Source organism: Phyllobates terribilis, unplaced genomic scaffold (assembly GCF_046119375.1).
Source record: "Phyllobates terribilis strain yellow unplaced genomic scaffold, ASM4611937v1 Scaffold_5__5_contigs__length_657084704, whole genome shotgun sequence".
Lineage (NCBI taxonomy): Eukaryota > Metazoa > Chordata > Amphibia > Anura > Dendrobatidae > Phyllobates > Phyllobates terribilis.
In genome coordinates this window covers 35,403,242-35,428,335 of record NW_027362765.1, presented here as the reverse complement: position 1 = coordinate 35,428,335, position 25,094 = coordinate 35,403,242, and the positions used below count along the sequence as shown (strand labels likewise).

General features: G+C 46.4%; 1 protein-coding gene across 3 annotated transcripts; it reads right to left on the bottom strand.

Moving 5' to 3' along the window:
- Nucleotides 1-9,036: 9,036 nt before the first annotated feature.
- Nucleotides 9,037-24,653, bottom strand: LOC141271866 (uncharacterized). Of its 3 annotated transcripts, none has more exons than XM_073682062.1 (7): nt 24,575-24,653; nt 19,115-19,259; nt 18,806-18,985; nt 18,608-18,731; nt 18,427-18,524; nt 12,378-12,468; nt 9,043-9,928 (listed from the first exon to the last, which is right to left on the bottom strand). In XM_073682062.1, exons 1-7 carry the CDS (start codon nt 24,598-24,600, stop codon nt 9,186-9,188), a joined length of 1,407 nt encoding a protein of 468 aa, XP_073538163.1. In that variant the 5' UTR covers nt 24,601-24,653; the 3' UTR covers nt 9,043-9,185. The 3 variants fall into 3 exon arrangements, with proteins under 3 accessions (XP_073538165.1, XP_073538163.1, XP_073538164.1); XM_073682063.1 differs by having other exon boundaries at nt 24,514-24,630; XM_073682064.1 differs by lacking the exons at nt 18,427-18,524; nt 18,608-18,731 and having other exon boundaries at nt 9,037-9,928.
- Nucleotides 24,654-25,094: the final 441 nt, after the last annotated feature.

The following is a 25,094-nucleotide window of genomic DNA, read 5'->3' as shown; positions in this document are numbered from 1 at the left end:
AACCCCCAGGAGTAATACGACCAGGCCCACAAAGCTGGCGAGACAAGTACGTGGGAGGACGACCGGTCCTACCTATCGTGCTTGATGCCATCCCGATGAACGCGTTACTGGACACTGGTTTCCAGGTGAGAACTATGCCATATATCCTTTTCAAACGATACTGGACTGATTCAGACATTACCCGCAGTCCAGATGAACATATTAACATCTATGCCAGCAATGGTCAGCCCTTGCCTCAGGTGGGGTATAAAGAGGTGATCATAAAGGTTGGCCGAGTAGAATTGCTATCACAAGGGATGATTATTTTTATATTGATGGCTGAGAAAGCCACCCTATGATAACTATAGGCACCAATGTGATAGAGAATTGTTTTGGGGAAATTATTGTTTTGTTGCAACAGGTCGCAGAGACTGCCAGTTCCAGTCAGCAGCGAGTTCTGCAGAAGGAGATGAGAGCCCTGATGCAAAGACAACAGGTAGAGCGGTCTGGTGGAGAAGTCGGCCGTGTCAGAGTGGGTGATCCATTCCCCATTGCAATGCCTCCTAGGAGTGAAATGTTAATATGGTGTCGGGCAGCAATAGGTCTCAGGGGTCAAGATTATTAGGCCCTGGTAGAACCCGTGTACTTTGATAGTAGGCCCACCATCTTGACGGCCAGGGGGGTGGTCGATGTCCGCATCCTGAATTGTGGGGAAAAAGAGGTCCATTTACCCTGGTATGCCACCCTTGCTAAGCTGTTCACTGTCAGTAACAATGCAATAAAGGCAGTGGAACCCTTGCCTCCGTCCAAACCGGCGGAGGATAATGGCTCCAAGGGGCAGGTGGAGGATTGGTGTCAGAAGCTACAAATAGGCACTGACTCCACCCCTTCGCACCAAAAGCATGGGGTGTACCGGGTGGTCCAAGAATATGAGCGTGTCTTTAGCAAACACCCACTAGACTTTGGGCAGGTAAAAGGGGTCCAACATCATATCCCCACAGGAGACCATCCGCCCATTAAAGAGAGGTACCGGCCTGTACCCCCAGCTCACTATCAATGTGCCAAAGGAATGTTACGGGAGATGAAGAAGGCTGGGGTGATCAGAGATAGTTGTAGCCCCTGGGCAGCTCCCTTAGTCCTCGTTAGAAAGAAAGATGGTACAATGAGAATGTGTGTTGATTATAGGCAGATTAACCAAATTACACACAAGGACGCTTACCCATTACCCAGAATTGAGGAATAATTAGCTCCACTGAGATCCGCTAACTATTTCTCCATTTTGGATCTCACCAGTGGGTATTGGCAGGTTCCCGTGGCAGAGGCGGACAGAGAGAAGACCGCGTTTACAACACCAATGGGCCTCAGCGAGTTCAACTGCATGCCATTCGGGCTCTGCAACGCCCCGGGAACATTCCAGCGGTTAATGGAGTGGTGCCTAGGACACAAAAACTTCTAAACCGTTCTGCTGTACCTAGACAATGTAATCGTCTACTCAAAGACATAAGAAGACCACCTGGAGCACCTGGCCGAAGTGTTCGAGGCCCTATCTGGTTATGGCCTGAAGGTAAAGCTGTCCAAGTGCCACCTGTTAAAGCCCAAGGTGCAGTACCTGGGTCATGTGGTAAGCGCCGAAGGTGTAGCACCAGACCCTGAAAAAGTCACTATGATCAAGGACTGGCCAAGACCCTCCACTCTCAAGGAAGTGCGGCAGTTCCTCGGGCTGGTAGGTTACCACAGGAGATTCATCAAGGGTTTCACCAAGATAGCGGCACCCATGCAGGACCTCTTAGTGGGCCAGTCCAAGAAGGCCAAGAACCCGAATCCTGCGTTCAAATGGGGTAAACTAGAAGACGAATCCTTCACTCGACTGAAAGTGGCTCTTACGGGAGATGAAGTCCTGGCCTACCCCGACTATTGCCAACCCTTTGTACTCTATACGGATGCCAGCAACATGGGATTGGGAGCGGTGCTGTCCCAGGTACAGCAGGGCAGAGAGAGAGTGATTGCCTACGCCTTCAGGAAGCTCCGTCCTATGGAAAGGAACCCCGACAACTATAGTTCCTTCAAGTTGGAGTTTTTAGCCATAGTCTGGGCAGTAACAGAGCGCTTCAAACACTACTTCGCCTCCTCCAGATTTACAGTCTTCACAGACAACAACCCGCTGACGCACCTGGACACTGCGAAGCTTGGTGCCCTAGAACAACGATGGATGGCTCGAGTGTCTAACTATGAGTTTACCATCAAGTATCGGGCGGGGCATAAAAACACTACTGCTGATGCGCTGTCCAGGATGCCCAACTTGCCAGATGGGAAAGAAGACCCAGAAGAGCTGGAGGAGATAGAGCTACTCGCTTTCCATCGTCACGGGGTGACCCAGTGCTCCCACTGTGTGAGGAACAAGTGCTCCGCCAACAGAGAGGCCACGTTTAACCCATTGCCTCACCATGGATGAGCAGAGACGCAGGATAGCGACCCAGCTGTCCACCTAGTAAAGGAGTTGCTGACACAAGCTGACTCGCACCCTGGTCCCAATGCTCCACAGGAGACCCAACAGTTGTGGAAGGAGAAGGGTAAGCTGTTTATCTACAAGGGAAAGCTGTGTCAGAGAAGCATCAACTCCCGGACACACGAACTGGTCTGGCAGATGGTAGTCCCGAGGCGGGATACGCCAATGGTCTTTGAAGTGTACCACGATGGAGCAAGACACTTCGGGTGGAAGAAGTTGGAAGCCCTGCTACGTGAGCGATTCTACTGGGCTGGCATCAGGAAAGCAATCGAGAGATGGTGTCGAGAATGTGGTCCATGCAAACTGAGACGGAAAGAACGTGATAGCCAGAGGGCTCCCCTGCAGCCCATAATCACCAAACAACCACTTGAACTGGTAGCTTTGGACCACGTGAAGCTAGCTCCAAGCCGGTCAGGCTATGTCTATGCTCTCACCATAGTAGACCACTACTCCCGGTTCTTGGTAGTAGTGCCAGTGAAAGATCAGACGGCTCAGAAGGCAGTCACAGCGTTTCAACAACACTTTTGTTGCCCATAGGGTAACCCTGAACGAGTGCTGACCGACCAAGGCACAGCCTTTGAAGCAGAAGTGTTTCAAGAATTCTGTAACTTGTACGGCTGCAAGAAAATAAGGACGACGCTGTATCATCCCCAGACCAGCGGGTTGTGCGAGAAGATGAACCAGGTGGTAATAGACCTGGTGAAGACGTTGCCCCTTGAAGAACGTAGCCTGCGGCCAGAGAAGTTACCAGATTTGGTGGACCTATATAACCACATCCCGGTGAACTCCACCAACTGTACACCTGCTTAACTGATGAGAGCAAGACCTGGTAAGCTACCCATTGACTTAGACATGGGAGTTTTAACACCTGAGATGGCATCACCAGATGCAGACTGGGATACTGAGCGGCAGGAACAATACCGCAAGGTGCAAGAATGTGTGGAGAGAAGTTTGTCCCAGGCGAGACAGAGGCAGAAGAAAACTTACAATCAGCATGCACCTGCAGTTCCCTTGTCACCTGGAGAACAGGTACTCAAAAGGAAAAGAGGAGTTCACAAATTAGATGATCAGTGGGAGGTTGAGCCATACACCGTCTTACCTTCAAATTTTGACAACACCAAGGTGTGCCTCATCAGTAAAGGTGGAGGAGAAACTTCAGCGGCAGTCTCAAGAGACCACCTGAAGATATGCCCTGATCAGTTGAGACACAGAGAGGAAGATCAAAACAGCCCCCAGCACACAGAAAAGGTGTAAGAAACAGTTCAAACCATCCTTGGAGAATTTCCCCGGTCTTGGACACAGGTGAACCAAGCAATCGTGGTACCTGTCCTGATCTTTCCCCAAGTAGCCTCACCGGAAGCCACAGAGACTCTAGAACAGCAGACAGACCAGTCGGTCCAGAAACAGATGCTTCATCAGTGGTGGAACAAGTGAATCTACCCCCTGCTAGTGGCGAATCTGTCATACCTATGGTGAGTCAAAGAGTTCGTAGAAGACTACCAAGCCTACCAGTGTTACCTCAGACTAACCGTAGTGTAGTGCACACTGAGCCCACCACACCAGCGGTAGACACTAGCGAACCGGGTAGGTCATTGGCAACAAATGTACTGCGCAGATCAACCCGTAGTACCATAGGTCAGCTCCCTGCCTGTTATAGGGACTAAAAAGTGTAGTAAAATGTTATATATATATATATATATATATATAATATAGTATATGTTATTTAGTTGCAACCGTTAAGTAATCCTGGATATATATAGTTATTAAATTTATGGACAAATGGACCACAGGACTAGGTGTGGTCAGGACAATGTTGAATAAAGTTAATCGTTGGCCTTGAAAATAAACCGCAGGCGTGGCCGAAAACCAGGCCCACCGACAGAGTGCCCTGAAGCCACGCCCAGGGACAATACACAAAGTGGGTTGAGGCGGTTCCCACCAACCAAACTTCAGTTATCCGGAAAAAGACAATTCCTGGATTGCGGCGTAAAGACTAAGCGCCGCAGTGACTGCTACCAATTTTTGTTCGGTTTTTGTGATTTTTTGCTTTTTGAGACTTTGTAAATTTTTAGTAATGTGAGTTGTTATGGTTGTTAATTGTTCATTTTTAAAGGTGTCCTCAGTCCGGGAGTACTGAATTTAACTAGGGGGGAATGTGGCACCCCAGGAGTCCGGTTTCCACAGTGGCATTGCCTCCTTCACAAGGGGTGATGACATGCCTGGAAGCAAGAGGGGTCCCCTAATCAGGTATACCAGCATATAACACTTTCCTGGCTTCAGACCAGAAAGGGGAGCTCCTCCCCTTAGCAACTGGAATCTGGAGGTGGGGTTAGTGAGAGTTAGTTGAGAGGAGTGGAAGACAGGACAGCGACGAGGAAGGACCTAGGGAAGGGAGCTATGTACAAGCTCACCCCAGAGGAGAGAAGCGCAGAAGAACAGGACACTGGAGTCCGAGGTTGTGGGGCACTGAAGGCCCAGCAGTAGAATCCGGAGGACAGGAGACTGCAGGTCTCCTGGCCCCATCAGATGCCCGGCGACACAGCAGCACCATAGGGCCCAGCACCGCCACATGGGAGCGACACTTAAGGAAGGCCCGAGCTGCCTGCCATATGACTCTGGCACTCGGGACCGGGCTTCAGGGCAATGCTGGGAGTAGTAGTGGCGTCCCGGTCCCGTGGCTCAGGGTGGTCAGACCAGTGGCAGCCTTTTATATGTTTTAGGTAATGTCCGACTACGCCACCCGTGGATTGCGGCTATTATGAACCGCCGCTGCAAGGCAGTCCACTGAGGCTGATGGTGTGTGCAGCTGAGGTAGTATAACTCCCCACGGGAAGAGTGTAGCCTCAGGGCAGTGAGCGCAAATGGTGGGGATTGAAGTGCAGGGCGTCCCAGCACCGGTAGTGCTGGCGCGGCAAGAAATGCAAAGACAACGTGTCGCAGTCCAGGGTCTTTTACGCACAGTTCGTATACTCCAAGCCACTTCTGTACAGGTAGTGACTGCCCAAGCCGTGCTGCGTCCACCAGGTGAGGGGCTCGGTCAACTCCCAGGCAACTCCGGAGCATGGTACAGGACTCCCTTCTATCCTTCCTCTGGCTCGTGCCCCACCAGTGACCAAGCTTTTGTACAGCTGCCGCGGATCTCTGCGGGTAAACGTGGGCCCCGTTTCCCGCTATCCTATATGGTGCCTTCCTAGCAAGGTTTAGCAGGGGGTCGCACCAAGTGATGATCACGACCTCCGGTTCTTGGCTGAGGATTATTTGCCTCCACCAACTTGCTATCCGGTACCCTTTTCTTGCCTGACCCGTCACCCGTAATTTCCTGGGTCCGTAGGGTCCCTTCTGCCTCCTTGTTTCTGGAGCCTTTCTTCTCCTCTTTCTCTCCACCTTTCTTCCTTCTCCTTCTCCTCTTCTCCCTTCTGGCTCCGGCCTCTGTGCTAGGCCTGCCCAGGGAGCAGAGCCCATGCAGCAGCTCTGCTCCCTGCCTTCTCCTCTCACCGAACACTGAACTCAACTCCCTCCTAAGATGGCCCCCACCTTTTATCTGCTTCACTGTGTCTGAGCTCAGGTGACCTGCAACCAATGAGCTCCTTCCTATGCTCCAGAAACCGTCCCCTTCTGCTCCTACATCACTGGGTTTTCCTCCCCCCTCCCCACTCCAGCCAGGGACATGGTCTTTCGTGCCTGCATTACTGTATAAATGGGAGCACCGTTGAGCTGTCCCTCGGAAATGGGGTGTGTGTGATGCATGCAGCCAACTGAGCCCTGGTCCATACTCCATCCTTACCCGGGAGTGGAATATCACACCTCTGGCAGAGGTGCAATACCCCTGTAGCGGCCGAACCGCTTTAGACGTTTTACTCAGGGACAAGGGCCGCAGCATAGCTACAAGCAGCAGGGCCAGAGAGATTAGCGCAGAGGGAAGGCCTACAACTTCACCTGGCGAGGTGGATTCCCAACTTGCTTCCAGGTCGCCCGGACCTCTACTACCAGCTAGTACCCGTGCTCCGGTCTTCCTAACCACCGCAAGTAAATATAAGAGGAAACCGCCATTAAGCTGTGGACTGGCCATCACCTGCATTACACTGCACCAACATCTACCTCATAAAATCACCATCTACTGCCCTGGAGCTAAGCTCTGCCTGAACCAACTCTGCTGCGTCAATGTCAGCTCCAGAGGATCGGCACCGCAGCAGCGACCCCATATAGCCGCATACCACAGGTGGCGCCACAAACATTACCTCTAAAAACGTTATTCCCCTTTTACCTTTTCCTTTAATTGACCGCCCTGGGTCACGGACCGGGTCACTGCCACCGTGACATCCCCCAGCATCGACCGGCCCGGCTACTGAGTACCCCACGGCCCAGGGGGCGCGTCATGCTTGGCGTCACGAACAGGATTCGAAGCCCGGTATAACTGGGTACTGTGTGCCATAGACTTTGCTGAAGTGTGCTGACATAAAAGGAAACAAACAAGGATAAAAGAAAACAGCAATCACTCTAAGCGCACCCAGACTATAATATATAAAGGGAATGAAAGGGAGAGGCAAACCAAAGTGGAGATAAGGAAAAGGAAGAAGACACCAGACAACTTCCAAACAGCAATTTCCAGAGAAGACTCCTAAACGACTTTTCTTTCCATGGCTCATAGCTCCAAACCAATTCCAAGGTATAGCAAGCTATCACAGGCAACTACCCAAGCTAAGAGGTGAGTACTTATACCAGAGGGGAGTGAAAAAAATCAGAACAGCTGAAATAACTCAGGACGGAAAGCCTTAGGAACCAAGCATGAGTGTTTAACCTTTACAACCAAGGAACAAGGGAAATCTGCATTGCTTTCCAGCTAGCTAAGCAAATTAAACCACTGCAGGTTTGCGTGTAGTCAAACGCTACGATCTTCTGGCCCCTGAAATAGAGGAGACCACTCTCCGTCGCGGTATCCCCTTGACAGTCTGACTGCTCTAACTGTAAAGAACCCTTTCCTATTTAGCTGCCAAAATCGCATTTCTTCCATCCATAATAAGTGCCCTCTAATTCTTAGTATGGTCTTTTGAAGGAATAAGTTATATGCCAGTCCTTTGTATTGACAAGATGTATTTATACATATAAATGAGATCTCCTCTGACTTTTTTTTTCTAATCTATAAACAATCCCAACTTTTAGAACCTCTCATCATATGAGAGGCCTTCCATCCATTGTAATAATCTAGCCTTTGAACTGATTAACTTTTGAATATCCTTTTTGAAATGTGAAACCCAAAACTGGATCCCATATTCTAGATGTGGCCTCACAAGTGATTTATAGAGGTGTAACAGTACATTGAGATCGTGGGATTTTATCTTTCTTTCTATACACCATAAAATATTGTTTGCTTTTGCAGCTGCTGCTTGACATTGAGAACTGCTGCTTAGCCTACTTGTAATCAGAATATCCAAGTCCTTCTCCTGTTCTGTAGTCCAGGGTATACTTCCATATAATGTATATCCAGCAATAGGATTACTCCGTCCTAGGTGCATTACTCTACATTCATCAACATTAAATCTCATTTGCCAAGTGTTTGCCCATTCAGACATCTTATACAGATCGTTTTGTAATATTGTACTATCAAGGTCAGTTTTTAAAATCCTATATAGTTTGGTGTTATCAGCAAAAACTGACACTTTACTCTCAATCCCATTCACAAGGTCATTAATAAAGAGATTAAAAAGAATCAGTCCTAGCACAGATCCCTACAGTCCCCACTGCTGATTATATCCCATTTAGAGAATGTATCTGTAGCACCAGCATCCCTGCATGCTTCCCATTCTCCTCTCCCCCAGCAGGGATGCCGACTCACTCACCGTCCCGGTCCTCGGTACGCACATCTTCTCCCTGTTCCTGCTTCCTGGTGTCTGCACACGCATGGCAGATACCTGGGCACTGTGCTTAGAGCGCACGCGCTCCCTGTCTCTTACAAGGACAGCGCGCACCAACTTAAAGTGTCCCCAGCCAATGGCTGGGAGACACGTACCAGTTGAGCTTTCCCATTCCAGGCCGTTCTAGCTCCCTTCCCCACTGGGGGTCAGCTGCCGTGTGTCTGAAGTCCATTCTGGAGTAGCACCTAGCGTCCATCTGGAGCCATGTCTAACCACACAATATGGGGCTCTAGTGAAGAGTCAGGTGTTTGCCTTGTTGCGCCCCTCCAGGCTCTACTTGGTCCATGACACAGTGGTTCCACCATCGCTCTCGTTAGAGTACCATTTACGGCGACTCTTTGTAAAACTTGTTAAAGAGACAGACTATGACTTATAGAGTAGCCATCAGAGATATGCAAATCTGATGAAATTTGAATTTCACAAATCTACTGGATTTTACCGGGAGATTCGATTTGGAGAAAATTTATTCTCGTAACAGTGGTAATATACTTTGACTGTAATTGTTGTATGTTTTCTTGCACAATTTTTCACAAAATAAAAAAATGCCTACTTCACTGTGTGATTTCTTTGACATTCAAGATTTATGAGTAACAGGTAGTGATTTATTAAAAAACATTTCTCACACTCTGGACATCATCCATGTGCGATTTTTTATGTGCAATTACAGCTACACTTTGGCTTCACAATTTTCCACATGCAGTACATAAAATGGCTTCTACACTTTGTGATTCATCAAGATGTGATTTATAAAAACAATATTTCCCTCCGTCTGAACATACATAATGTTTCTACCCTGTGTGAGTTTTCTGATGTGTAACAAGATTTGATTTCTGGCTAAAACATTTTCCACATTTCGAACAGGAGTATGGCTTCTCCCCAGTGTGACTTCTCTGATGTATAACAAGACTTGATTTCCGGTTAAAACATTTCCCACATTCTGGACATGAAAAAGGTTTTTCCCCTGTGTGAGTTCTCACGTGTTTAAGAAGATATGTTTTCTGACTAAAATATTTCCCACATTCTGAACATAAAAATGGCTTCTCCCCTGTGTGAATTCTCTGATGTCTAACAAGACTTGATTTCCGATTAAAACAATTTCCACAATCTAAACATAAAAATGGTTTCTCCCCTGTGTGAACTCTCTCATGTCTAAGAAGAACTGATTTTCTGTTGAAACATTTCTCGCACTCTGAACATGAAAATGGGTTCTCCCCTCTGTGAATTTTTTTATGCGTAACAAAATAAGTTTTGAGGGAAAAACTTCTGCCCAGTTCTGAACTTGAAGAATGCCTCTTTACATCCAGAGAACTTTGATTTTTAAGGCCACTTTTGTGTCTTTTATATTTCTTAATAGTCTTTGATGAAGATAGGAACATTTTAAAAGGATCAGATGATAGATCTTTGCTGTGAAGGGATGATGGTATATCTGGGATAATGACATGCTCATCAAATGTATGTTGCTTGATATCAAGGTCATCGGATTTAAAAATTGAAGCTGTCACTTGTCCCTCTGTTCTCCTGCTACATTCATCTGCCAAGGATAAAACCAATTATTTTTTAATAAAATAACCTTAACACTTTTATATTTATAACACTTCTATATAACTGTCCATAGAAAATGCAAAAACATCACAAATCCACAGTAGACCTCAGTGCACAAACCACAGGTCCATAACATTAGGCTACCAAGTTATATAAATATATACATATTATATATTATTCAAGCACAGCTACATTGATGGGTAACTCTGCCATGGATTTTGTTACAAACCCACCTCTGTTATGTTTAATACTGTCCTGGGTAACTGCTATATCATTGTGTAACCCATCTCTGATTCATCAGTTCTTCAACACCAAGTTCCTTCTTTTATGTCACCATTCCAGCTCAGTTCTGCATCATAGTTTACTCATTACTAAATTTCCTCTGCTTTCTTGTGTATTTCAACTCTGATCTGCCTGTTGCCATAATTTCAACTTCCCGTACATACTTCAATGGATCCTGTAGTTACCATTTGCTTTTCCTGTAGCTGTTCTACCAGCGTTTCATCTGGATCTCACTGCTGCACCAATGTCACCTGTCTATGCTGTATAAAATACACTCATCCAGACCAAGGGCTTCAATCACCAGGTGAGACTAAACAAAAGGATATCCTTTCGATATTGTAGAGAAATTCACCCTTGGCTCTCACTGCATGTGGAATAGCAGCTCAATCACAAATGTGTAGTAGTTTGGTCAGAAAGAATCGGACTGGGGTTCCTAGTGGTCTTGGTCTTGTAGGAACCCTATGACCTCAGTAACAAAAAAGTAAGTCAAGGTAGATTCTTCCAAAAGGTTGGAAGGATTCTAGGAAGGCATTTGCATAATTACCCTCTACTCTCTATTGGATAATATTTTTCTTCAAATATTTTTCAAGTTGTCTAGTGTACTTTAGTATTCAGTTCAGAAATCTGGGGAAATAAGGGTCACCATCTTCTAAGTCCAAGGGTGTTGGGAATATCCTTTAAGGTTTCATCTCAAGCCAGAGCAGGCCTCATTTCATTAGATAGGATTTTGATGCCAAAAGTAAAGCGGACAGTTTTTGGTGAAGGAGCATGCAGTGGCTTAGCGACAGAATGGTGTCCACTTGATTGTCATATGGACACAGTAAAGAAAGATGGGATAATCTAGGACCACAATCCCAGAACAAAAAAACAAGGAATGTATCTAAAGATTGGACATTGCTCCAGCAGCAAGATATCCCCAGGAAAACCCACATGTCAGCAAACGATCCTCCTGGCTTCAACATGTAACAATTATACTGCCATGATAAAGATGGTCTTAACCAAAGTGAAATCATACAGTAAATAAGTTGAAGCTTTTATTTAGATTATATCCAACAGAACCGAAGTCTCATAGACTGCACCACAAGAACAATGTCCATGGCTGTCCAATGTCCACCTAAGTTGAGTAATATTTTACTTTTAGTGTAATTCTGAAGATTGAAGTCGAGAACAGAAATATTAAACAGAGATATTATTATACATAAAAACTCCTTGGGATCAATCTTATCAGTAAATCAGATTTTTTCCCTTTAAGTTTGAATATATTATGTAGTAGAAGATAATTTTATTTATTTTATTTAACAGCCTTCAGCTCGATCTCGAGCTATGGTGACTTGATGGATGAACGCTCTCTAGGAAGATTGATTTTGTGCAAGCCTAGATAGGTGCACCAGGGTCTTCTCCACCGTTATTTTGATTTTACCAAGCCATCAGGATGCTGGTCTTCCTCTTCGCTTTGTTCCTTCTATTCTTCCGACCATGATGTCCTTCTCCAATGATTACTCTCTTCGTATGATGTGTCCAAAGTAGGCAAAATGTAGAAGAAAATACTGTATCCTAATTATGCTTCATAACCTGTACATCCATAGTTGAAATAGTTTAGCAGAAGTATATCCTTCTCCTTTTCAGTCTCCTGATATTAATGCTATAGAACACATCTGGGATGAAGGAGGACAAGCTGTTCAGAGCATATCAGTATCTCCATCAAATGAGCCACTCTAAATTGTCCGATTCCAACATCTACTGGAGTGTTAGACATAATGCAATTCTAAAGGTCAAAGAGGGTCCGATGTGTTATTAAGGGCAAAGGGGGTCTATAATAAGTTGGCCATTCAGTGAATGTTCCCAATACCTGTACTTTGTTAGCAAACAGTAACTTGATACAACTCTAATAGGTCTAAGTTCCAAAATTGAGACCACAGATGATGAAGACATATGATGTATTGACATAGGAATATATCAAGTCTATATTCAATATTATAAATACCCATCATGTGTTAACAACTATAATTATATCCAGATTTAACTGATATGTTGGTTAGGGAAATATACAACTTAAAACTGAGAGACAACAAAGTGTAAATATCAGCACAAAACTCTTACAGCCGGTGAATGAGAAGAATCTGTGATTTCACTGTAATTTAGTGGTTACTACTCACCTGGGTATTCATATGTAGGAATCTCCTCTTTACACCACTCATCACCAATCACATATGTCTCTATAGTATTAATATGGGTCAGATCTTCACCCTGAAACGAATATTGTAAAAGTCACAGACCGATGGAGAAGTCTCATTTATGATCATCTCTAATCCTGCCATCTCCATCGCTCTCATTACACAAGTATAAAACATATAATACTGATGGATAAAACAAGACTGAACACAAGACCTTCACAACCGTCTACACATCATAGGGGAGATCTCATGACTAGTGTTGAGCGAACATGCTCGACACTGCTCGGTACTCGCCCGAGCATCTCACTACTCGGGATGTTCGGCGAGCACCGAGCATTTCCGGGTTACTCAGGCTGGAGCTTGGGTCTCCGCCCTGCATGTTTGGCGCTCTTTACAGAGCCAATGAACATGCAGGGATTTCCAGCCAGTCACTGTAATGCCGCAGCCATGTTGGTTGTGGGCATTACAGTGATTGGCTGACTGCACAGCGTCACCTCGAGTATTTAAAACCGGGCGCCGCCATCTTGGACACAGTCGCTCCGGATCAGACTGTGTAGGGAGAGTGCTGCTGAGCTAGGGAGAGATTTATACTGCGAAATAGGTATTGTAGGGTCTCTAAAGCCTGCAAAATCAAACAAACAGTCCTTCTCAGGACTAATATCCATCCCAGATATCAGGCAGGCAGGCAGGCAGGCTGTATAGGAGATGCAGTGGTTATACCAACAAACACTGCATTACAGTCCTGTGTGCTGCTTCTCAAATTGCTAGACTTAGCCCCAGGTCTCAGGGGCCAGGAAAAATCCTTTTTTTTTTTCATCTAAACGACGTGGAACTGAACGTTCTGGTGATGGTGCATGCAGAGGACGTGGCCATGGCCAAGGTGAAAATGTGCCACAACCAACAGCCACATCTTCTCGCTCCCAGTTCTTGACCGAATTACTAGGGAAGCACACAACACCACTATTGCGAACGGATCATTGTGAACAGATGATTAATTGGATAGCAGATAATACTTCGTCACCTGGGCACCATCACATCCGGTCTGTCTTCCACACGGTCAAGTGTTAGTAGCCGTGAGTCTCGACCTCATACTCCTCCTCACCCTGATGCTCCTTCCTCCCACCATGCCGAGTGTAGTCAGACAGCAACTGCTGTCTGTAGTCAGACAGCAACACTCTGAAGAGCTGTTCACTGGTCTATTTCCATATTTGTGCCCCTCGCCTGCTCCGCTTGAAGTGGTGGAAGAGGAGATCCCATGTAGCGATGGCCAAATATTTGAACAGCCACGGCCACAGGAAGGCGACGCTGGCAATTTGTTACAAGAGGTGGACAATGACGAGACACCACCACCATGATCAGGCACATGTCAGCAAAGCACCCAACTTTGTGGGGCGAACCCCAGGGTCCACGACCAGTGTCAGCGGGTGTCACCCCTGCTTCTTCCGCTGTTGTGCGTGTAAGAGAACCCCCTGTTGTGCGTGCAAGGCAATCCCCTGTCCATACTGCATGCAAAGATGCCCCCTCCTCTCAGTCTTCACTTGTTATGGCAGTTTCTCAAGAAACAGCATCCACGTCCCACTGCAGCGTTCAATTGTCCATATCCCAGACCTTTGAACGAAAGCGCAAATTCGCAGCCAACGCCCCACAGGCCACAGTCCTAAATTCGCACATTTCACGACTGCTTGCGTTGGAAATGCTGCCTTTTAGGCTGGTGGAGACAGAATCCTTCCGCAACCTTATGGCGGTGGCCGTCGGTACTCGGTCCCCAGCCGACACTATTTTGCCCGGTGTGCCATCCCCGCACTACACAAGCACGTGTCCCAAAACATCTGCCGTGCCCTCAACAACGCAGTTACTGGGAGAGTCCACCTGACAAAGGACACGTGGACAAGTGCTTATGGCCAGGGACGGTACATCTCCCTGACGGCACACTGGGTAAACATAGTGGAAGCCGGGACCCAGTCGGACCTTGGGACGGAACACATCCTCCCCGCACTGAGGATTGCGGGCCCTATGTCAGTCAGAGTTGCCTCCACAGTGTACAGCTCCTGCACATCATCCTCCTCCTCATGTTCAACCTCCATCCCAGATATCACCACATCAGTTACAAGCTGGAAGCACTGCAGTACTGCCTCAGTCAAGCAGCAACAGGCTGTGCTGAAACTCATAAGCTTAGGTGATAAACCTCACACTGCGTGTGAGTTGTGGACAGCTGTTAAAGAGCCGGCAGATCTGTGGCTGAGACTGCTGAACCTACATCCAGGCATGGTCGTGTGTGACAATGGCCGTAACCTGGTGGCGGCTCTGAGGCGAGGCGAGGCGAGATCACACACGTACCATGCCTGGCTCATGTGCTTAACCTCGTGGTTCAGCGGTTTCTTAAATCATACCCCGAGTTGCCAGATCTGCTTGTCAAAGTACGCCGCCTGTCAGCTCATTTTCGCAAGTCGGCTACAGCTTCCGCCGCCCTTGCTGTGTTGCAGCAGCGTTTGCAGCTTCCGGCACACCGACTGGTGTGTGATGTCCCCACACGTTGGAACTCTACCCTCCACATGTTGCAAAGGATTTGTGAGCAGAAGAGAGAAGTTGTGGAGTACCAGCTGCAACAAGGCCGTCGATATTCAGGTCAGACTCCACACATAAGACCTCAGGAGTGGACCTGGATGTCTGACATATGTACCATCCTGACAAACTTTCAGGAGGCCACCAAGATGGTGAGTGGCGATGACACCATCATTAGTGTCAGCATCCCTCTTGTCTGTCTTTTGCAACGCTCTCTGCAGAGAATTAAAGAGGTGGCATTGCAGCCAGATGAGATGATGATCAAGATGGAGATGAGATGGATCAAGAAGCCATAGCGGGCGATTACACACAGCCCAGCCTCATCTCATCCCAACGTGCATTGGGGGGCAATGAGGGAGAGGAGGTGGAGGAGGAGGAGGAGGAAGAACAGGAGCTGGTATCATGAGCTGTAGATGGTAGTACCTGTACAACTGTCATACCGTCGGTTCAGCGTGGGTGGCCTGAGGACAGGGGGGAGGAGGAGGAGAGCATGGTCAGTCGTCATCTTGGTGAGGAAACGGAACTCTTGCCCGTTACCAGTCTGGCACGCATAGCTGACTTTATGTTACGCTGCCTTAACCATGACTCTCGCGTTGTCAAAATGTTGGGTGACAGTCATTACTGGTTGGTGACACTTTTAGACCCCCGCTACAAGGAGAACTTTCACTCTCTTATTCTTGAGGTGGAGAGGTCTACAAAAATGGGGCAGTACCAGAAGGCCCTTGCTGCAGAACTGTTAAAAAAATTCCCATCTGAACACGCTAGCGGCAGAGGTCACAGTTCGTTGCCCAGCCAAGGAGTACAGGCGAGAGAGACGCAGCTCCAATCCAGCAGAGACAGGGGAACACTGTCAACGTTCTGGGACAGTTTTCTGAGACCCGCCCAGCTTACAGGCCCTGAGGTGCGGGGTACTCTCATAAGGAGTGGAGAGTTTCAAAAGATGGTGAGGGAGTACCTTGCTGACCGTACCAGCATCCTCCGTGATTCCTCTGCGCCTTTTAATTATTGGGTATCCAAGCTGGACACTTGGAATGAACTCACTCTGTACGCCTTGGAGGTCCTGGCCTGCCCTGCCGCTAGCGTGTTATCGGAGCGTGTTTTTAGTGCCGCTGGGGGAATTATAACTGATAAGCGCACTCGCCTGTCAACTGACAATGCTGACAAGCTGACCCTTATCAAAATGAACAAGGGCTGGATTGGGCCAGACTTCTCATCACCACCAAAGGACAGCAGAGTAAAGTCAAATCCACTGTGTTATTTCGGGAGGTGTATTCCCATGCATTAAAACAGTCTTGTTAAACCACTCTGAACTCCACCACTCTTCCAAGGGGCATTGATATGGTCTTTTTATTCCACTGGGTCCTCCACGTCTCTTTCAAGGGGCATTAAAAGCATCTTGTTAAACCACTCTGAACTCCACTGCTCTTCCAAGAGGCATTGAAATGTTGTTTTTAAATTACCTCTAAGCTCCACGACTCTTCCAACGGGCATTGCATTTCCTCATAATTTTAGTCAGCTTTTGCTTTTCAATGCATAGGCGAACACTAAGGGAGACCCACTCCCAAATAATAGGTAGAAGGTTTTTAGTACGCTGTAATCCACGTTTGTTTCAAGAGGCATTGCAGTTCCTCATAATTTTTGGAAAGCCAACAGTGTACAGGAGACCCAGTTGCTATAAATGGAAAAAACGGTTTAGTTAAGGCCCTCTGACCTCCATATTACTTCCAAGGGGCATTGGAGTGCCTCGAAATTTTTGGTAGGCATTGCACTCACTGTATGCCCTATAACTGTGTAGCCGAACCACCTCCTTTTGGTACAGAAACATATCCTACAAGACATGTGTGGTTGACTGGCCTGATATTGATGTGAATGATCCCTGTTCCCCCTGCTCTTTCTCCTTTGCCACCACCTCATCCATCATTCATCACCTGAAGCTTTGTTTTAACGGGAGTCATAGAACTGGGATAGTAGCAGGAAAACATCCAGCAATCCTTGGAGGAGATAGGATATGCGCCAAAACGCTGACCTAGCCGCTACTACATACATGCGCTTGCATTCCAAGGAACAGAAAGCTAAGGAGATGGATGGCCTCATGATCATGAATAATTTACTCGCTGTGTAGGAGGCCGACCACTGCTCCTGTCTACCTTCTGAACTTTGTGTTGAAGCCTGATTGACCCTGGACCCGCAATCCTCTATGTCTGGAGGACGTGTTGCATCCCAGTGCCCAACTGTGTCCCGGCTTCCACAATATTAACCCATTGTGAAGGCATCAGTGAGATGGACCATCCCTGGCCACATTCACCTGTCCACGTGTTTGTGGTAGGGCTGTCCTTCCCACTAAATGCACTGGGGAGGGCACAGGTAATGTTTTGGTATGCGCGCTTGTGTATAAGGCGCAGCGGGACAAATAGGGGTGGCTGGGGACCGTATGTGGGCACCCAGCCGCGGGGCGGCTGGGGACAGAGTATGGACACCTGGCCGCCCCCTGGCGGCTGGGGACCAAGGGTGGACACCCGGCCACCGGGGGACTGAGTATGGATACCAGGCCGCCGATGCAGCCATGACGTGGTGGCCAGATTCTGCCTCCACATGCCTAAAAGGCCCAATTTCAAGTGCAAGCAAGCTAGCAGTATGGTATTGCAGCCTGGGGGTGGGTGGGTGGTAGGTTGCATACTTGCGCTTGCATTGCAAGGAATGGGGGAGGTACAATTGAACACTGCCCTGGGACAAGGACTTGCACGGGGATAGTTGTAAGTCTGCATCTTCGCATGTGCGAAGGATCACTTCTGATGGGCACACTTTTAGGCAGTGACCTGGGTGTCAGAGATGCTTCCAGGGGTCTTCCCCATGCTGTTCCCATGTCTTTTCAGCACTGTATGCATGTGGCAAACAGCACATGGCCAGATAAGGTTGTAAAATGTTAAAATTACATTTCCCGGTGAATGCATTTGTCACGGTTGAAAGCAATACAAAAGTGCAAAAACGCATAAAAAATGCTACTTGTGAACATAGCCCAAGGTGTGGAGGAGTATTTTTATTTTTGGTTATTTATTTTACCTTATACACAAGTCTTTACCCTGGAAAGGATGTTCCTTAACATATTTCACAGGAAAACAGTTTCAGTTTCGTTTTTGAACATTTTATTGAGAGCCTGTAAAAGTGGCTTAATACCTCTGACCACGTTGTTGACAGCAGTGACCTGGGGGTCAGAAATGCTTCCTGGGGCGATCCTCATGCTGTCCCCATGTCATTTGAGCACTGTCACTATAGTTTTGGGCACTTTTTAGGCTTTCTACAGACTACCGGGGGTGCCGCCGCAAAAATGCTCAGGTCTCCCATAGACTAACATTGGGCTCATTGCTCGGGTCGAGCACCCGAGTATCACGGCGAGCTCGGCCCGAGCTTCGAGCACCCGAGCATTTTAGTGCTCGATCAACACTACTCATGACACCTTCTCTCCATCTACCTGATGATCCTGAGGAACATTGACATCTTCTTGTTTACAATCCTGAGGAAGAAGAGGACGGGGACATCTCTCTGGTGTCATCCTCTTACTGGATATAACTGGAGAAAACACATACAGGGACTGAATTAATTCTTTACATACAGATAATTATCAGTTGTGTGTATTTAGTCCTGTCTATTACCTGGTGATGTGAGGGACTGGGGAACCTCCATCATGATGTCCTTGTACAGATCTTTGTGTCCTTCTAAATACTCCCACTCCTCCATGGAGAAATAGATGGTGACATCCTGACACCTTATAGGAACCTGACACATACAATGATATAGTCATCCCCCCAATCCCTTCATAGTGTTACTGTTTAATGTCCCAGCATTCCCACCTCTCCAGTCAGCAGCTCAATTATCTTGTAGGTGAGGTCTAGAATCTTCTGGTCATTGATGTCTTCATGTATCAGGGGGTGAGGTGGAGGCCACGTGATTGGGCTCAGGGGTCTTCCCCATCCCTTACACACAGGGGCTTGACAGCGCTCGCTAGAGGTCTTCTTCACTACTGAGTAATCCTGGTTATGGAGAGACATATTAATAAATCTCACTACAGACTTTTCCAGAGTCCTCACCTCTCCCGTTCTGTCCATCTGTTATTCCCATAGATAAGAATGATGTAATGTGACGTCATCAGAATCTCTCACCTCTCCAGTAAGCCGGAAGAGGATCTCTAGGGTGAGGTGTAATATCCTCTCCACCATCTTGTCCCTGTCCTTAACCATCCTTGAGGAAAATTCCCTTATACAGAAGATGAAGATCTCCACTGAGTGGATCCGATATTGAACGGACCTTAATGGGATGAAGATGAGCTGATGTAACATCATAAAAATCCTGAGTAATAATACAATTAGTGGACATAATAAGGTGAACATATAATAATATGAATATAATGAAATGTAACATGTAAATGTTGTATTCCCGCTTTGTACTGACTGTTCACTCGAGTCTGGGGAACAGATCCAGTTATCATTTCTCAGCTACCGAAAGGTTGGATCCCTCTGTGAACTTTGCCGTTACTGTACATCATGTTCCGGAGTGGAGGCAGTTTGCACATTATTAGGTTCAATTACACTGATTGCATATGGTTCTTTAACTCCTTAGAAGCTGTGCTCACTAGTGACTGTCTAATCTACGTAGTTAAACAGATCATCAGCATCATGTAACATGAAGGCAAGACCACCAGAAAAAATAATAACATTTATCTGAAAATGTAGACACAAAGGCTATATATTTTTGAAAGACAAATATTCTTCTGTTATGGCTTTTCTTTTATTGTGGAAAAATCATATAACAAATAGTGGTGAGTGAGTGTGCTTGCACTGCTTGATACTCGATTGAGCACTAAGGGTACTCGGGCACACTTAGTACTCGATTGAGTATCACGGGTGCTTGAGTGCCATGCTCTCGTCTCAACTTAGTGGTTCAGCAGTTTCTCTAAACCTACTTGGATTTGCCCTATGCTACTTGTGAAGGTACGCCGCGTGTGCGCCCATTTCCAAAGGTAAGCTATAGCTGCTGCCGGTCTGGCAGTGATGCAGTAGCGCTTGCAAGTGCTAGCTTACCGACTGGTGTGTGACGGACCACATGCTGGAACTCCACATTACATACACTGTGTTCCAAATTTTTATGCAAATAATATTTTCTCAGATTTTCCCAAATTACCTATATGAATTGCAGTCATTGTAATTTTCCAGTCAAATAACTATTAGAGTACAATTGAAAGGTTTTTATACAAACTGCCTATGATAACAGTATATTTAAAAAAAAATAAAAACTCACACTGCACTCAAAATGAATGTTCTAAATTATTATGCACAGCAGAGTTTTCAACCTTTTCATTTTAATAAAGAACAAAAAAATTATCATTTTTGAAATTATAAGCATTAGATAATGCCCCTTCTCATGCTGCACATAACACATCTGCATCTCTGGCTGCTATGGGCATAAAAGGGGACAAACGTATGGTGTGGCACCCATGCTCCCCTGACCTCAACCCCATTGAGAACCTCTGGAGCATCATCAAAAGGAGTGTCTATGATGGCGGGAGGCAGTTCACATCTAAGCAACAGCTCTGGGAGGGTATTCTGTCCTCATGCAAAACAATTGCAGCGGAAACCATCCAAAACCTGACAAATTCAATGGACGAGAGAGTTCAGAAGCTCCTTTCGAACAAGCGGTCCTATGTGCAAATGTAACATCACCTAGAATAAAGTTTTGAGTTGAAAACTGTTTGATTTCAGTTTGTAATAACCTGCCAATGCTTATAATTTCAAAAATGACCATTTTTTTGTTCTTTATTAAAATGAAAAGGTTGAAAACTCTGCTGTGCATAATAATTTGGAACATGCATTTTGAGTGCAGTTTGAGTGTTTTATTTTTTTTTAAATATACTGTTATCATAGGCAGTTTGTACAAAACCCTTTCAATTGTACTCTAATAGTTATTTGACTGGAAAATTACAATGACTGCAATTCATATAGGTAATTTGGGAAAATCTGAGAAAATATTATTTGCATAATAATTTGGAACACAGTGTATATTGGCAAGGCTTTGTGAGCAGCAAAGGGCAGTAGTTGAATACAAGTGACAACATGCCCGTCGGTATTCCGGTCAGCCTCCCCACATAACAACCGGCTAGTGGGCAAGGATGTCTGATATCTGTGAGGTTCTCCAAAACTTTGAGTAATCAACCAAGATGGTGAGTGGCGATGACACCATAATCAGTGTAATCATCCCACTTCTGTATCTACTCAAATGCTCGCTGCTAACAATTAAAGTGGAAGCTTTGCATGTGTACCAGGTGGAGAAGGAGGAAGAAAGTACATAGGGTGATACTACCCAGCCCAGCCTCATCTCATCTTCTCAGTGCAGATTGGGTGATAATGAGAAGAAGGATGAGGAACAGGAGATGGGTGCCTGCACTACAGAGGGTACTACCCACACCAGATTCATCGCGTATGTTCAGCATGGATGGGCTGAAGAGGAGGAGGAGGAGAGGAGGGAGGAGATGGAGAGTAGTCCTCCTGATTGGAACAGGGAAGTCTTGCCTGGCACACATGGCTGACTTTATGTCCCGCTGCCTTTCCTGTGCCCCTCGCGTTATACACATTTTGGCCAACACTGATTACTGGTTGTTCACCCTTCAAGACCCCTGCTACAAGGAGAACTTTCTATCTCTCCTTCCTGTGGCAGAGAGGCCTAGTAAAATGGTGCAATACCAGAAGGCCCTTGTCGAACAATTAGTACAAAAATTTCAATGTGACAACGCTGGCAGCATAGGTTATAGATCCTTAGGAAACCAAGGGGGGGAGACGAAGGAGATACACAACAGGTCAAACATAGGCAGGGGAACACTATCAAAGGTCTGGGACAGTTTCATTAGACCCTCCCAGCACCCAGGCCCTGATGCGTGAAGGAGTCTGATAAGGATGGGAACAGTTTTGAAGATGATGAAGGAGTACCTAGCCGACCATACCAGCGTCCCCCGTGATTCCTCTGTCCCGTACAACTATTGGGTATCCAAGCTGGACACATGGCATGAACTGTCCCTCTACGCCCTGGAGGTGCTGGCCTGCCCTGCTGCTAGAGTTATGTCAGAGTAGGTTTTTAGTGCCACTGGGAGCCCTTGTCCTCCTCCTCCACCATATCAACAGGCGGCCTCACTCAAAATCTTTATAGGATCAACAGTCGGATCTTAGTCAAAATCTTTTGTTTGAAAGCCATCATCCGTCACTCACCAAGTTTTTAGTGGGCCATCATGCGTCACTCTTTTCAAATTTTTAGAGGCTCATCATGTGGCACTCATTCAAAAGTTTTGTCTTCCAGGGTGTATTGCAGTCCCTTCTAATTTTTGGCAGCCCTTGCATTAAGTGCATAGTCTTTAAGAGTCTAGGAGTCCCACTACCTAACAATTTTAACAGAATGTGTATAAGGTCTAATGCAGGGTGTATCGGAGTCCCTCTTCCTTATCATTTTTGGCAGATCTTGCATTGTCCGCATTGGCTTTCTGATTTGTGAGATTCAGAGTCCCTTCTGCATAAATTAAACAGGATGTGTCTGACCAGGTCACACACACCACATGCCCAGACAAGGCAGAAAAAGGTTAAAATTACATTTAATGGTGACTACTGGGGGGAGTAGTTTTATTTCCCCCTCTACTATGCAAATTGCCTTTTCAGAGAAAAAGAGGACTTGAACTCTATAGCGCCACCTATTTGAAGCAGCAATCCTACAAGTCACAATCAACCCTTTAACGAGTCGTGCAATATGACTTAGGATAAAAGCCAAATCAGAATCTCAATTTGCAGACATGGTTTTTTGGGCTGTTGGCCCTCGTCAGTGCAAAGTATGAGAACTGATTTGGCTAGATGAGAGGCTCTGGACTGAGGTCTAAGGGGTAACGTTTCTCCTTGCGGAGAGTGACATACCGGCTCTGGTATGTCAAGGTAAGGAGCCATCTACTGTAGTCATAATCAACAGGGAAATATGGGGAGAGATGGTCCAGCTATTAAGGGTTGAAGGATAAAAGTCATTATACAGGAAAGAATGTTTCCTAACATTTTTTCCTGTATAATGACTTCTCTTTGTATGTTTTATTGTCAGTCTGTAAAAGTGGCGTTAGGCTGCGTGCCCACTATGCGTTTTACAAGTGTTTTTGCCACGGAATTTCCGCAGCGAGAATGCTTAAAAAACGCTTGGTAATCCGTGCCCCATGGTCCCCAATGATAATCCTCATGTGCTGTGCACATGCTGCGGAAATTTCCGCTGCAGATTATCATTGCGGAAAAATACGCAGCATGTCCATTAATTTTGCGGACACGCAGCGTAATTGCCGCCATTGACTTGCATTGAATCGCTTAATATCCGCATGACTACATGTACACATGCGGATATTAAGCGATTCAATGTGCGGATGGTACCCGGGTCTGGAGAAGAGGAGACTCTCATCCAGACCCAGGTACCATAGAACCTGTTAAAAAAAAGAATTTAAAATAATAAATAAACATATACTTACCCTTCGATGGCCCCCGGTCTCCTGTATGATGCTTCCTGGCTCCCCAACGGCTCGCAATGGTGTAAAAGGACCTTCCATGACGTCATTTAGTCATGTGACAGGTCACGCGACCGCTGAAATTGGCGGTCTCGTGACCTGCCACATGTCTAAATGACGTCATGAAAGGTCCTTTCACACCACCGCGAGCCGTACAAGAGACCAGACCCACCGGAGAGAAGACCGCGGCCATCAGAAGGTGAGTATAATGTTTTTTTTGTTTTTTTTTTTTACCATTTTTAATACTTTTTTCAACTATTAACTTGGTCACACTATATAAATCCATGCAGGTTGCATGGATTTATATAGTGTGACCAAGTTGTCAAGCACTTTCCAAGTGATGCTAAAATCGCTTGGAAAAGCACTTGATAACCCGAATGCAGAAATGCATGCAAAAACGCTTGACAAACGCTTCTACCTGGCGGGAAAAACGCATGTAACATCCGCATGGGTTTTTCCTGCCAGGGAGAAGTGGAAAAATCTGCAGCATTTCTGCATTGTGGGCACATAGCCTTATACTCTGACAACATTGTTCCCAGCAGTGACCTGGGAGTCAGAGATGCGTCCAGGCGTTTTCCTCATGCTGTTTCCATCCATTTCAGCGATTTTCCTGCCCCCCCCCCCCCCCGCCCTCCTTTTAGGGTCTTCTGGAAAAATGCTTGAGTTTCCCATTGACTTCCACTATACTCGGTATTTGAGTCGAGCCCATCAGACCTGCTCGATCCGAGTAGCGAGCACTCGAGCATTTTAGTGCTCAACCATCACTAAGAACAAATATTCCCCAGGGTATCATATCATTGTATATGAAAAATGGCAAAATAATAGCGTAATTGATGTCATTTTTCCATTCCTCAAAAATATGCGAAGAGAATTCGACCAGTTACATTATACGGACCTGAAAATGGCGACAAAATACTACTCATCCCGTAATAACCTGATAGGAGCCAACAAGACCGGTAATACACATGTAATGCAGAGATGTAAAGTACAAACCAGTCTTATTGCTGAAGGGGTTAATGTCCCCTGCACCCAGTAATGGGAGATCTCCACATACCTCCACCTGCAGAGCCGCCACCACATATATGGCTGTTCTGTACGCACAGGACCTGTGATGAGGTCACAGGAGGGGAGGAGTCAGGGGTCACATGATCAGGGGCCTCCGTGGATGCAGGACTCTGCTGTGCCTCATGAGCAGTTGTGTCTTTGTAGTGTGAATGTGACCAGGCTGTGTGTACTTACAGGACACTTTTACACAGTGGCGTACATAGGATTCATGGGGCCCCATAGCAAAAGTTCAAATTGGGCCCCCCCCCCCAAAAAAAAAGTAAATAATTGTCAGGGTCACAGAAGAGCAGATCTCACAACTTTCCATCCTTTACATAGTAATTTTCCTCCTGCTGACGTCCTAGATCTCTCTTCCATTGCCCCATAAAGTGTGATGCCAACAAAAGTGTCCCCCAAACAAAGTATGATACCCCCATGGTGAATTCCTCCACATGCACAATATAATGACCCTACTGTACCCCACCTCAACTCCCAGGGCAAAGTTTGCTGACCCCAACACAGTATGATCC

Bases quoted from the DNA above. Each gene is read 5' to 3' on its own strand.
- LOC141271866 (XM_073682062.1), bottom strand. From the start codon at position 24,600: ATGTGGTGGCGGCTCTGCAGGTGGAG. The intron at 18,986-19,114 runs GTGAGAGATTCT...CTCCATAACCAG, and splicing joins TCTTCCGGCTTACTGGAGAG to GATTACTCAGTAGTGAAGAA. The intron at 18,732-18,805 runs GTGGGAATGCTG...TGTATGTGTCAG, and splicing joins TTGAGCTGCTGACTGGAGAG to GTTCCTATAAGGTGTCAGGA.